Source organism: Nestor notabilis, unplaced genomic scaffold (genome assembly GCF_000696875.1).
Source record: "Nestor notabilis isolate BGI_N333 unplaced genomic scaffold, ASM69687v1 scaffold13562, whole genome shotgun sequence".
In the NCBI taxonomy this organism is placed as follows: domain Eukaryota; kingdom Metazoa; phylum Chordata; class Aves; order Psittaciformes; family Psittacidae; genus Nestor; species Nestor notabilis.
The window spans coordinates 97,019-111,300 of NW_009917048.1; the positions used below are offsets into that span (position 1 = coordinate 97,019).

Consider the following 14,282-nt stretch of genomic DNA (forward strand, 5'->3'; position numbering starts at 1 on the left):
CTCATTGTAAACAACAAGAGCAGACTACCTGTGATCAAAATTGATGGGCTTCAGTAAATCGTTTTTGTGGAACAGGCTTACAGTGCTAAACAGTGCCACACTTGGCATTTTGGAGGCAGAAAGATTTTTCACAGGTTTGTATCTTACTTCCTCAGATTTTCCTGCGAAAAAGCTAGCCTAACTCCTTCCTTCATTCCACAGAACGAAAGGAATAGAAATATTGTCTATGTATTCTTTGCTGGAAAACTCCATGTTATAAGAGAATGGCCTTCAGGGTCTGGAGGCAGCTTACTGCCTGCCTGAACAGACAGAAATTGAGTTTTGGCCCTTGAACAACAAGAACCCCTTCCTACACAGACTGCTCACTAGTTTTGGGGTAATGATATGAAGACAACGCAGCAGCTGCCCCACTGGGATAGCTGCTGCATTGTGTGAAGCTCAATTGACTTAATCTTAAGGGGTGCCTTCCAACTCAAGATACATTCTGTGATCCTCAAAACAACAGCAGTGATGCACAGGTCATTATCACCCTGGGAAATGCAGATTCCAAATTTAGTTTCTGTCCTGGTTTCAGCTAGGATAGAGTTAATTTTCTTCCCAGTACCTGGTACAGAGCTGTGTTTTGGCTTTAGTCTGAGAATTAGTCTGAGAATAATGTTGATAACACACTGATGTTTTAGTTGTTGCCAAGTAGCACTTACCCTGATCAAGGACTTCAGTCTCATGGTCTGCAGTGAGGAGGGGCACAGGGAACCAAGAGGGAGCACAGCCAGGATAGCTGACTGGACTAGCCAAAGGCATGTTTCGTATCATAGAATATCATGCTTGGTACATAAACCGGGGGGAGTTAGCTAGAAAGAGTGGGGGGATGGGGGCAGAGTTTATTTCTTCTCTTTCTATTTCCTCTTATTATTGTTGTTGTTATTGTTGCTGTGTTCTTACATTTTACTTTTATTTCAATTATTAAATTTTTCTTACCTCAACCCACGGGTTTTTACATTTTTTCCCAATTTTCCTCCCCATTCCACTGGGGACTGGAGGGAAGCAAGCGAGCAACTGTGTGGTACTAAGGTGCTTGCTGGGCTTAAACCATGACAATGTCTTAAATTCTAGTGTTCCCACATCTAAATGTATGCACCTATGGTTAAAAATGTAACTGGATTTTGATTCAAAACATCCTTGCTTCCCTGACATTGCCAGTACTTTCTGCAATCACGTTGGACTTGCTCCTCAACACCCACCTCACCACCCCCCGCCCCGAATTTGGGCCGAGACAGGATTAGTATAAGAATTATATGTGAATCTTCTGTACCTGCACCAACAGCAGCAAATTCATATCTGGTAATGGTGACTTTAACTTGAGTGCCTGCAGTAACTCCAATATGACACTGCGTGTCAAGTAGAATTTGTCCCTTTCCTACAAGAGAAAAACATAGAATTATGAATGTTCTGAAAGTCACTGACACCCACTAGTAAGCCATAAAGATAGTTTTGATCTAAGTTGGAGAACAAAAAAGTTACAAAAGTGTACTGGTTTCTCCTGCCTTAAAAAAAAGCACACATCATTCATCATTTATGTAATTTTCCAGACTTGACTGAACAGACATCAATCAGGGTGATTCTTCTTTGATGTATCAGGCACTATATCCAAGATTTTAATATGTCACATGTGAAATATAATAGATTTTTATAAAATAGTTATAAAGCCCAGGCATGCAGCATAGATTTCAATAAGTAGCTCCATATAAAAGGAAAAGAGGAAAGCAGTAAGGACTGACACAGGAGAACAAAACTGGCGATAGTATTTAGCATCACTCTTTCATTAAACCTGCCAGAAATGGTTTACCTTTTACCATACCTTTTTCTGTTGTCATTCCCCTTGAAATAAGCATACCTGCACTAAGGCAGCTTGGCCATCTATTTTCATATATTAGACTAGTAGTACTTTCCCACTTACACAAAAAAATAAAAAATCCCTTTTGGCTAGAGCTGCTACAACAGAAACATTTTAAAGCATACGGGAAAATCAGCCAGGGGAGATTAGAACTTACATGGACACTTACATGTCCATTGACCTTTTGGACCCATGTCAACTTTGAGCACCCACAGTACTTTGCAAGGAGTCACACGCTGTTGAAGAACCACTTCCCTTCATTTGTTTTGACACTGGTTCCTATAAACTTGATATATCCTTGTTCTTGTACTGGAAAGGTATGAAATTATCCATCCCTGCCTGAGTCACTTGTAACCTTACAGACTTCTCTCACATTCCCATCAGTTTTTGGTTTTTTCAGATTGAAGAGTCCTAAATTGGTTGCTCTGTCTATGGAACTTATCCCACTGTTTGATCACTCTTGTTACAGTTAGCTGAACTTTCTCCAATTCTACTATATTCTGATTGGGAATGGGGAACCAGAATGGTGCACAATACTCAAGGTGCAAACAGAACTGATTACTTGCTAGAATTCACAAGTGAGAGTGACCCTTACCACCATCATACTCCTTCACAGTCCTGAGACACGACCATAATGCAGTGCCATGCTCAAACATTTGACAATTACATTCCCCAAAACAGTGCACAGAATTTCCTATCAGTAACCCAGTACAGTAGCCTGCACATACTGGAAAAGAAGAGAAGTAGAATACTTTCAAGAGCATGCAGCTATTTTACAGATTAACACCTGTTCTACACAGTATATAATTGGGCCATAATAAATTGCTTTGTAAGAACACTGGGAAGGAAGCATAGTCTTCATGAATCCCAGCTTTCCCTGGCTCTAAGACTAACATGACACTGAGCTAACTCTTTCTCAAAGAAGTCTCCTGTCTCACAGTCTAAACCCTTAATGTTTGTTAAGCACATGCAGTGCAGAGAGATGAAGCAAATTCAAGCAAAATGTTTTTTAGACATCTGAACTCTTGCTTCCTGCACTGTAAACCAAGAGTGATGATGCTGAAGTCAATAGCCCAGAGTACCCTTCCTACTGAAGTCTGCTTATTCCTATCATTCTGCTGGAGATAAATATGTATAAACATAGCTTAAACACAAATATGTGTAAACATACTTTAAGAACTTCATACTCTGCCACAGAGATGTCCATAAGAATAACACCCAGGGGAGCCACATGTGTAAACCTGGTACCAAAGAGTTAGGAATTCAACCCCTTTTTCAGCCAAATTAATCCTCTCAAATGTCTATGCATCCCTAAGAAAAAATGCCTTGCAACCATCAAACTGTGACTTGCCAGAGGACTATGTGTAGAACATGAAACTACTTAAGCTTTTTTCTAGCAGTATCTCAGGGCCCAAACTTAGTAATAAGAACAGTAAATCTAGTTCTTTAATGGAGTGGTATGCTATGCTCCAAGTAAGCCATTATAAAGCGAAATTCTTTATTTATCTCTACTACTACAGTAATTACAAATCCCGAAGATAGCCCATTTCAAAAAATACAATAGCAAAATCATGTCATGTCCAACTCAGTGGCCTTCTGCATTTACCTAATAAGGGTAGCAGAATGCTAGGAAAAGGCTAAGTTTATGTTCTAGCTTATACAGCTGCAAGAGATCAGAAAGCAAAAAACTGTCCATTTAGGAACTTAACATGCCTGAAAGGAAAACTAAAGATAAGATTACAATCCGCAGAAGAGATGCCTCAACTTCCAAAGGCATTGCAAAATCAAATTGCTGACCTGGAACAGAAACTCAGACAAGGAAATATCAGATTGACTTGAGTCTTCAGGCTCCAAGACAAGACAAACTGAGATATTTCTGCCACAGGGTATTAGGAAAAAAAGATTTGGAGTGGCTGTACAGCACTGACCTCTACAAAGTACGTATCAGAGTAGCTTGCTCTTCAAAAAGAAAAGAAACCTCCACAGCTTAGCTAAAAGTTGCTGTTTTGTTCCAGCCAGCACATTCAAAGTTACAAAACAAATAATTAAATCTGAATAGTTTCAATGTTCACAAATGATGTTCCTTCTGGAATTCACTTCTATGTGGTACTCTATCACAAACAACACTCTTACTTGGCTACAGTGATTTCCACTGAAGAGAAACACAGACATCACAACTGATTTGTTTGGGTTTTTTCCTAACACCAGTCATTCATTTAATATTTTTAATGTGAAACCATGGTAAGCTTTCAGAAATAAGATAACATAGTGTGGAATTCCACTAAATTAAGCATTTTGTGGCTATAAATTGCAGGAGACCGTTCACTAATGATTCCATTTCTGGGTTACCAGGTTGCATTAAACTAAATCAACAAAGAAATTTTACCATACACTATAACCCAAGCTTCCTGCATACAATTAAGTACTCAATATATTAATAGAACATTAAACCAGGAGGCATGCATAGGGGTTTTTAATACCATCATTTTAATAAAATTCTCATGAATTAATCAAAAATGCAGAGCATGAGGGGAGTGAAACACTTCCTGTATTTCACAATTTGCTTTAGCAGGCATACATGAAACAGTCTTATCAGAACACAAATGCAAGAAGACTTTCTTTGCTTCAGTTTTAAATGAGGCTTTTTTCGTTTCAATGAAAAAAACAAAAACAAAAAAAAACCAAAACCAAAACAAAAAAAACCAAACACAGTTGGACTTCAAGTTAATGTTTTTCTCTGTTTACCTTGCCCAAAGCCATAACCATAGATCTAAGTCAAATTACTTCCAAAAGCCAGACAGTCTCTTCTGTATTCACGACTTTTTTCCTTCATAAACTCTTCTCTTTCAAATCAGACAAAAAAGCTAGTGTTTGTTTACTGTAATTAAACATACTGTTAGTTTCTATTTAATGCTTCGAACCATTACAACTAGTAGAAGTTTTTATTTTCTTGTGACAGTGTCACTTGCTTTTATAATTTCTTCTTCATGGTTTCTCCAGTGATATTTTAAGTCTTATTAAGACTGAAGCAACACATGTCCCAGTTGTACATTATCAATACACAAATTCTTGTAGCTATTTATGATAGAACGTTTCCTGGGGAATAATTGCTGTTTTGACAAACATATCAAAGATGGAAAACTGTGCAATTAGTAGCTAAAGCAACACTATTGCTTAGTACCTCAACTATCTACATAATGAAGCATGTAGGGCCTTAGTAAAAGGTTTGATTGTTTTTTGTGGATTTTGTTGTTGTTCAGCTTCTTACAAAATTGAACTTGAATAACAACTGAGTATTATTCATACACCATAGCTTTCATCCAGGAATCCTAAAAACTTTTTTAAAGGTGCATAAATACTGTTCTATTTTCTACACAGCTTACAGCCATGCACGCCAAATAAGATACCTAATACAGAATGTAATAGGATCTAAGCTGGGAAGTTCCTAACTTGGAGTCTCCCATTTTAGTTAGCTATGTTTTGCCTCCCCTCACAGCTGTGCTCTCAAACGGCACTACCAGGAATATTTAAGTTTTATTGCACAAGGAATGTGGACTAGGAAAGATATAACTGTACAGACATGTTAAGTCATGCATGAATATCAGTTATCATCTCTATAAGAGAAAAAAAAATCCCAAGTCATGAAATCACACCAAAATGCTTTCCTGAGCAATGTTTTAAGCAGGTTCCCTTTGTCTGTGTCTATACTGTGAATGTGAAACTCAGTATTGTTAAATGGCACTGAATCATGATCACTACTTGATTAGCCAAACTACAATAAAACTGTTGATATGTCTGAAACTTGATACTGATTTAATAGTCACTTACAAATATGCTACTTGAGGGAAGCAGGTCTTTGTCTATCCTATTTTCAGTTGTCCCTAAAGGAAGATAAGAGTGTCACTGTTACCTTAGTGAAGGCCCGGTAGCACAACCCACACAGTTCCACCAGGTAGGCCAGAGTGAAGACAGCATTCTGAATTACAAAGCTTAGTAATTTTGAAAAAGGCTCCAGAAGACTCTGCAATGACATGATTTAGAAAAATCAATAACTGGTCACTCAGCAAAGAAAAAGCGTTCCAACCCTGAAACGCCTGAATGGAACAGCATTATTTTTAGCTCAGAGGCTATCTTGCTGGAATTTACAGGGTTTTGGTCAAATGCCTGTTCTATCTAGCACTTGCCTTCATGCTTGTGTGAGAAATTAGAAGTAAAAAATTAGAAAATAGTTTCACCTCTGACAGAGTCTTGTATCTTACAAGATACAAGACATTCTGGAGTGTTTATTCAGGAAAGCCTCACTGACCTCAGTGGAATTGTACTGCAGAACTTCTAAAGAACATCAAATCTTTAAGAAGATACACATTCACACCCACAGGAATGTTATGCTACCCGCACTTTACTGTAACCTAGATTCTAAAGCTCTAATTGCTCTCCAAAGAGTATCAGACTGCACAATTTTATGCTTATATACAATATTCTCCTAGTTAGGGGGTAAGAACACATCCATAGAATAGCACAAGCTGCCCAAATCTAAGGCAACAGAGTTTTGTCTTCTTAGAACTTACCCTGGTGGCACTAGTGGTAGGTATCTTCAACAAGCAAATCATGATTCTTAAACTAGAATCTAAAGAACACTGTAAACATATTTAAAGTCAGGGAAGAAAAAAAAGAAACCAAAAACCAAAAGAAAAAAAAAAAAAAAAGAAAAAAGTTAGTACATTTTTCAGTACATCTCACTTTTAGTGGTAGCAATTATAAATAAGTTACCAATGAAGTCTGAAAAAATGATCCCTGATGATTTATCGTTCTTACTTTGCCTAAACTGGTCTATTCTGGAACACACAGTCATACTCCTTCACTGGTAAAGTACCATGGAATGGGCCTTGAGGTGAGAAAATTGCACTAAGGGGCTACTTTAGAAGAGTTAACTTCACCCCTTTTATGACAAAAACTTCCAAGAAATCTATTTTCACTGTAATAAAAACGGATTTGCAAAAAGAGACAGATTTTGGATCTCTCAGCTCATACTGAGCAACACTGCTTTGCACAGAAGAAATTACCCCTCAGTTCATTCATGCCACAGACTAGTCAGAATAAGGGCATCAGAATCCTATGTCTACTGGAAAGACTCAGAAAATTCTTTACTGTGTTTATTGAAAATGCATCTGGAAATATACACACTAGGGGATAAGATCTCTCTGTTTGTCCTCTGACTACTCAGAAATCAGAGCAGAAAGGTTCTAGATTCAGTCTCTGCAACTACATTCTAATTATAGACAGAACTACAGCCCACTCAGCCAAACAGAATAGGCTCAGTTCCCAGTAGTCTCAGTTCTCTCTGCCTCTCTTGACTATCATGTACTTTTAGCAACTTAATTAGGTGGTGCCAGTCTACTTGAGAATTTTGGTTTAATGGTTAAAACCAGATGGATTTTTATTGCCAAAATGGCAATTCTCTCAAATGCAGTAATATAATCTGACAAGGACAGGATGTGGAAATTGTAGAGAAAAAAGCCAACTAAGAGGTGGAAAGTACTCTTGTCAGAGTTGTTATTGTTACCCACCAGAAAATATAATTAAAGTCATAGATCAGATATACAATAAATCCAGTTCTCTGGAGACATTAGTCGAATCATTAGAAAATATTCACAACATTCTACTCTGATTTCTCACCCACAGCTTTCCCACTGTTTTGGTACATCCTGACCAATGGCAGAATAGCTCGTTTCAGATGTCCATACATCATACCTTAAGTGGCAAAACACTGGGAAGTTTAGTAAGGAACGTCTGAAACTGATTACTAATTGTGGTCCAGAGGTTGCTGGGTGAATCCATCGGCAAGGCTTCCATGAAGGTAGCAATATTTTCCAAACAGCGTAGCATTGCACCCCCTGCTGGTAAATTCTTTTTGTTGTTTAAACCCTGGGAAACAACAGAAACTTTAAGCAAGTGTACATATGTAGGAATGGTCCCTTAAACAGTATTTGGAAATGCCAAGGTAATTTGTTCAGACCTTACCTCTTCTATAATGCTAATGATAAAATGTTATGCGGGGATTTTGAAATGTGTACGTCACAGTTAAGTCTAGTTCAGTTTCTAACGTATTGACCAAGCAATTTTGAGCCAAAATATTGTAAGCGGGGTTCTTACTCATAACCTGCTTAGACTGACATGGCAGTAAGAAAAAAGAGCAGAACTCCTGAAGTATTCACCAGCTGATCATACATTTTCCTTTGGACAGTTTTAAAAGAGATATGTCCATTAATGTTCAGTATACCATCTATGCTTTTTTGGCTTACATACTAAGGTCAGGCCTGGAAAGACATAAGCAGTTTTAAAGTGATGTCAAAATCTCTGTATAAAGCGACTGCCATGTTTTTGGAAGAGCAGGATACATGCAAGTGACTAGTGCTAGTGGGAGGATAAAAGTTAAAGTAGAAACTAGCTGAGTGCACAGAAGGTAATCAGTGAAAGGCGGTAAATAAATGTTTGGATTACTTGGAGAAACTGCCACCAGATACAGGGGAGAGGGAGAACTGAGATGTATGAGCAGACATGTTCCTGAAAAACACAAACTGCTGGGGAAGGGATGGCCCACACTACCAGTGTGTAGGACAGCTCCAGAAGCTGGCCTGAGAAAATGAAAACAGAACAAAAAAACTAAATCAAAGAAATAAAAAAAAAAAAATAAAAAAATAAAAAAAAACCCCACAACAAACAAACAAAACCAAACCAACCAACCAACCAAAAAAAACCAACATCAGTGAGAACAAAATCCAGAAGGAAAATGTTAAGGACAGCCTAATCCTGCTTCCAGGGAGAAAAATTCACATTGCTTTTGGTGATGCAAGTTTGAACTCTTAATGAATGAGGATAAGTGATTCAATATACCTGATAATGCTAAGAAAACTATCACCATTAACAGAGCCAATTGCCAACATACCTCTAACAGCTGGCTCAGAGCAGCAATGGAACTCAGCTCACTGAAGTCCATAAGAGACGTGGCTAAGGTCCGCAAAAAACTTCCATCTGAAATTCAAATGACATTTTTGCACTGGCTGTCCATACAGATGTAACTGAAACCATCAGAAGTGCACTCGGGTACTGCACATTACCTTTAATATTGCTCTGGAAGAGCTGGGGGAAGATACCATTGGGAGCCAGCTGATGGAACACACAACGGAGGAACTGCTTGGCCACACCTGCAGCATTTCCAGGGATCATCATACTGAAATGAAGGGAAGGAAATGGAAGAGGGAAGAAATTGATTGCAGATGAAACACTTCTCAAACCTGGCATGTTTGTCAGGAGAAAACAAAGATGATCCTATTCAATTATAGAAGTGTTCAGCTATGAGTTGAAAGCAGAACTGTCCTGATCCCAAAACACAGTTCAGAATGTTGATTTTATGACTTCAGCTCAATCATGTAAAGCTGCAAAAGCTATGTACACATGCCTAAAGTATTTACGTCTCAAAAAAAAGTTGCATTTTCCCTGATCCTCCAGACATTTTTATTTGTGTTTGAAATATATCTGAGTTTGAAATATAAATATGAGTTTGAATCGTGTTTGAAATATTTATCTGAGTTTGAAATATAAACCTGCTCTCATCTTGTGTATTTCAGTAATGTAGGATGACGTTCTTGGCTTTACCATGAAACATATGAACAACAGGTAAACACACGCATTATATATTTTGCCTCTTGCAGTTTCCTTCAAGACATGATGTACTTCCTAATCACTTATAAAATGGTTTCATTAAAAAAGCTAAAGTATTATCTATTTACTCATAAACTGCACATCTTAATACGTTTTACAGCTTCTCAAAATGAATTTGTCTTATTCAGCATCTGATTTACATGATGAGACATCACTACCAGAAGTTCTCCATGGCCAAGTATGAGTCACTTGATTGAATGTATGGAGATAATTTATCAAGACAAATACTGAACAAAGAACAAGCTAGAAAAACCTGCACTGAAATTGTGGAACCCAGAAGGCATCTTTAAATTTTGTCTGAATCTGAGTTTTTTCAAGTTCAATACATATGAATATGAGTTCCTTTTCATAATCAGAACACACAAGATACTTGAAACAAGTGGGAAAAGACAGGTTTTTCCTCTTACTCGCAAACCTTTATAAAGTTTTAAGAAGTTAAATTTAGGTGATTTCAGTGCCGGGGAGGATACTTTATATTAATTGTTTCATTTTGGCCAAGTTATCCTTTGCTACCATACCTTTCTGCTTGATTAGAAAAACTGGTACTCGATGCCAACCTGGAATAAAAACAAACAATCAAAAATGTGAAGCTCATATGCTTTTTTATTATTATTTAATTTTTAAGTAAGCCAATAAAGTAACTTTTTTTTTAATTTAAATAATAAGAATTTGAGAGAACATTTAAAATGTCATTTGAAAGGTCTTCTGAAGAAGTCTTCTAAATTCAGTCAGATTGTGTTTGCACAACATAAACTCTGTTCAGTCTTGCAGTCTCACAAATATTTAACAGCTTTAGAAACAAATCTACTTGCCTAACTAGCATGAAGACAATGAAGTAAAGCTATTGCCTTACATGCACATCATGGATAATGACTAACCTGGAGGGATTCGGAGAAAAAAAAGTTTGCCAGAAGCTGCCTACTGACTGAATTGTTTCTGATTAACACAGCAACATAGACTAAGCCAAAATTCTCTACTTGGCAGTCTGAAGGAAGGCTTCTAGTTCCAGATATTGGCATCTAAATAACTGGCCTAATTTCAGAAACACTAAGTACCTATGAGCTCTTACAAAATCAGATGAAAAATACTGGTTTCTCATAAATCAGGTCATTTATTTTAGTACCTAAATATAGACTTTAAAGCCAAATATGGGCATTCAGTGATGAAGGTACTGAACACAATCGTAAAGAAAAACCATGCATTTCAATATCCAGGACATGTAAATGAATAGAAACAGGGCTTATATCAAAGCAACACACCTTTAATACTAAAAGCCATTAAAAGCAATTATAAAGACATACATTGGAAGCATCTGTTACATACAAAAGACCATGCAATTTTTACTTTCATCTGCTGCACATCTATATTTCAGCTGGTATCAGTTGATACGTCTAAATGAAAAGTTCATACAGCTACGCTAATTTACATCTGCTGATGATCTGCTTTCAATGTTTATCTTTGATTCATAATCCTTTTAGGCTGTATTTAGCTGTTGCTCAATCCTCTGTCAGCCTCTGTTCTGGAGACAGTTTTCTCTCTAGTCACCACTGCAAAATCCAATAAGGGCCCTAAGGCAGCTCAGCCAAATGCATCAGCGTAAACCAAAATGCATGGCAATTTTTATGATGATGCTTAACAAGCTGGGGACACAGCATACTTTCAACAGTGCAATAATCTCAGGCTGGATTGTGCAGTGGGTTGAAAATTACATTATCCTCAGCTGTCGCAGCAAAAATCAGAAAAACCCATTAGAGTCCCTGACTCCACTGTTTTTAAGAGAAGTCCACCCTAAAATACAACATATTCATTCTGGTCTGCAAAGCTAGTTCTGGGTGAAAATGGGTCTGAAGCTGCCTTCAAAGAATACAGACCTTGATTCTGGAATAACTGCAGCATCTGCTACATTAAAGCACATGAGGATTTCTGCAGAATGCAATGAGACTAATCACTTATTTTCAAAAAACCTACTGAAGTATACAAATAGCACAGCATAAAATACTTCTTCTAAAAGAAATCGAAGTCCTACACAAAGTTGTTCGTTCTTGTGAATGTAATAATGCAAGGTGGGGGTTTTATGATAAACAAGACATTTGATTTCTAACTTCGAAAAAACTTCATGAGACATGAACTACATTAAACACTTGGAAACATCTGAAACTTTCTGGAATGTATAGCTTGTATATCATTACTATTCTAAATATTTTGTTGCACAAAGGCCATGAACCCCCATCAGTACCTCCACCTTGCAGACCACAAAGCAGAACAGCAAATGGACAGTAGACAGTAAAAGGATGTGTTCAAATGTGTACATGTTAAGAGCAGAAGTTAAGCTTTTCAAAGCTCCTTACTAACCCAGAAACCTAAATGCCTAAATGGCTTTGAAGCTCTGAAAGCTAAATCTCATTGTAAATCAATGAAACAAGAACAAACGAGTCGAAAAGTTTTATTGAGGAACTAGAACATAAAGTTAAGTGCATGCCAGAGTCTTACAAACATGTCAAGTTGTCAGTAACTTGAACCAAAAACTTTTTCTGTTCTGAAAAGAGATGCCTATCTGCACTTGTGAGTACCCAAATAACTTTTAAAAATCTTTCTATGTCTTGTTTAGGTATTCTGAAAGACCCTCAATTTCCTAACTCCTTCTTTCCTTTTCTAAGCATCAAAGCAGCAAGAATGAAAGACAGCAACTTAGGCTACACACGTGAAGTTCCTGAATGACTCTCTGCATATGGTACTTATTTTGCATATATTCAAAATAATTCCTTTGTGAGGAGCTTCTTATTGGGCTTAGGAAAAACACAGGACATTTATCAGGAATACCCCATGTTGCATGTGATCTGCTTCTCCAAAACAATCAGTTGTCTCACTCCAAAGATGCAGCATTTCTTCCTCAAAGCACAGAAAAAGGTAACCCACTTGGCCCTCATCCCTTCATAATTTATCTTCCAAATTATTTCCTCTCTGTGGCTGTAGTACTGTTGTCCTCAAAAGAATCTGTGTGAATGTACAGCATCCGTCTAGATTAGAAAGTTTGCCTCCATCAGAGTTCATTAGCAATGACAGCAGGGAACTGCAGCCTTGCAATTAATGGAAATGGAGGACCTGGATACCTGCTGTGTTTAAATGGAAGTGGGAGGTAGTGAAGAGGCAGAGCTGCGAAGAGCTGCGCCCCTGAAAAAGGCACAGTCAAGCAGTTTTAACTTCAGTCATTGAAAAGAACATGGGAAAGGAGAGCAGTGTGTCGTTTCTGCACTACTAGTGCTGTTCACAAGTTTATTCTGAAATACCCATAGCATCCATCTCACCTCACACACATAGAATCACACACTATCATTAGGGTTGGAAGGAACTTCTGGAGATCATCTACCTCTTAGGCAGGAAGTTGTGGAAGTGGCCAAGGCCGCAGTGAAAAGTTAATACAGTAGCAATGGTGCACTTCTATTATCCCATGCACACTGAGTAAAGATCGCAAGAGAAAAATAATACACACCAAATGTTTAAGCCCTTATCGGGGACAATCTTGTGCAGCAGTTGGTTAGGAAGCCCTCATAAGGAGATGCAACTCTTTACTTAGTCTTAATTAGCATATGAAATACGGTTGAAAATCCTGAAGAGCTTTGAGTATGCTAATGAATGATCATACCCTGGAGTCAACAGTCCTCCAGGAGCAACAAAACTCAGAAAAGCTGGCCACATTTGCGCATAACTTCTAAACAGGAACTACATAAAAGTGAAAAATTCTGTCAAAGCAGCAAAAAAGGGTAGCCGTGAGAATTCAGTCTCTACAAGAAGCTCAGAGGCTGTTTAAGAACATTACATTGGAAGCACAGGGCCAAGGTACCCCACTTGTAAGGAAAGACTTCAACAGAGCAGAAGAAAGGTAAGGTGAGAGAGGTTATTAGAAAAAAGGAAGGCTTCTTTCAAAAAGCTTATGTCATGTCTCAAATGAAAGCAGAAAAGAACATAAATTCTGAGAGATCCAACATAAAACCCATAAGGCGGCAAGTCAAAAAATGGTTCAAGGAGCAAATAGAAGAAGGAATTAAAACTAACCATAAATTTTTCTTCAAATAAAACATGATCAGAAAGCACACCAGTTGTTGCATCAGTTGCTGTTCAGGTAATACACAGGTCACTCAAGTAATATAAGGGTATTGCAGAAAACTGAATTAATTCTTTACGTCACTGCTTACAGTTGGACAAACTGGGGAGAATCCCAAGATGGAACCTCCCTTTGGAGGGTAAAAAAGGAGAACATCAAAGGAGCTGGCCAAAATTGAAGTGACAGTGGAATAAGTTACGTAAGAAATTAAAATGATGAGTAACAAAGCAACAGACAAAACCATATGCTATTCACTTAATGGTTCTAAAATATATAACTTCATACAGGTATGCAAACCCAATTCAAGGCACAAAATTCTTTCAATCATATGGGAGAGAAGAAAGTCTGAATTTACCTTCCTACAGACTGCATGATGTCCAACAGCAGAGGAGCAGCCATATCTGGACTAAGGTGAATGAAGGTTGAGAGCACAACTATGGCCAGCCCTAGTGTTTCTTCATCATATTCTTCAAGAATAGCCCCACAGTCATGGCACCTGCAAATAACAGTTTTAAAAACTGACATTAACAAATTTATCATAGAACCATAGAATAGTTAGGGTTG

The 14,282-nt window shown here is 37.7% G+C and overlaps 1 protein-coding gene across 1 annotated transcript in view; it reads right to left on the minus strand.

Moving 5' to 3' along the window:
- Positions 1-14,214, minus strand: part of UNC79 (unc-79 homolog (C. elegans)) — a gene marked incomplete at its 5' end in the record, with an annotated part of 38,099 nt that extends 23,885 nt beyond the window's left edge. The window contains 8 exons of the mRNA XM_010024910.1: positions 1,313-1,417; positions 5,805-5,915; positions 6,463-6,531; positions 7,646-7,819; positions 8,841-8,926; positions 9,013-9,125; positions 10,135-10,173; positions 14,074-14,214. Coding sequence (XP_010023212.1) covers positions 1,313-1,417; positions 5,805-5,915; positions 6,463-6,531; positions 7,646-7,819; positions 8,841-8,926; positions 9,013-9,125; positions 10,135-10,173; positions 14,074-14,214 — 838 coding nt within the window. The remainder of the gene's footprint in view (positions 1-1,312; positions 1,418-5,804; positions 5,916-6,462; positions 6,532-7,645; positions 7,820-8,840; positions 8,927-9,012; positions 9,126-10,134; positions 10,174-14,073) is intronic.
- Between the last annotated feature and the right edge of the window lie 68 nt (positions 14,215-14,282).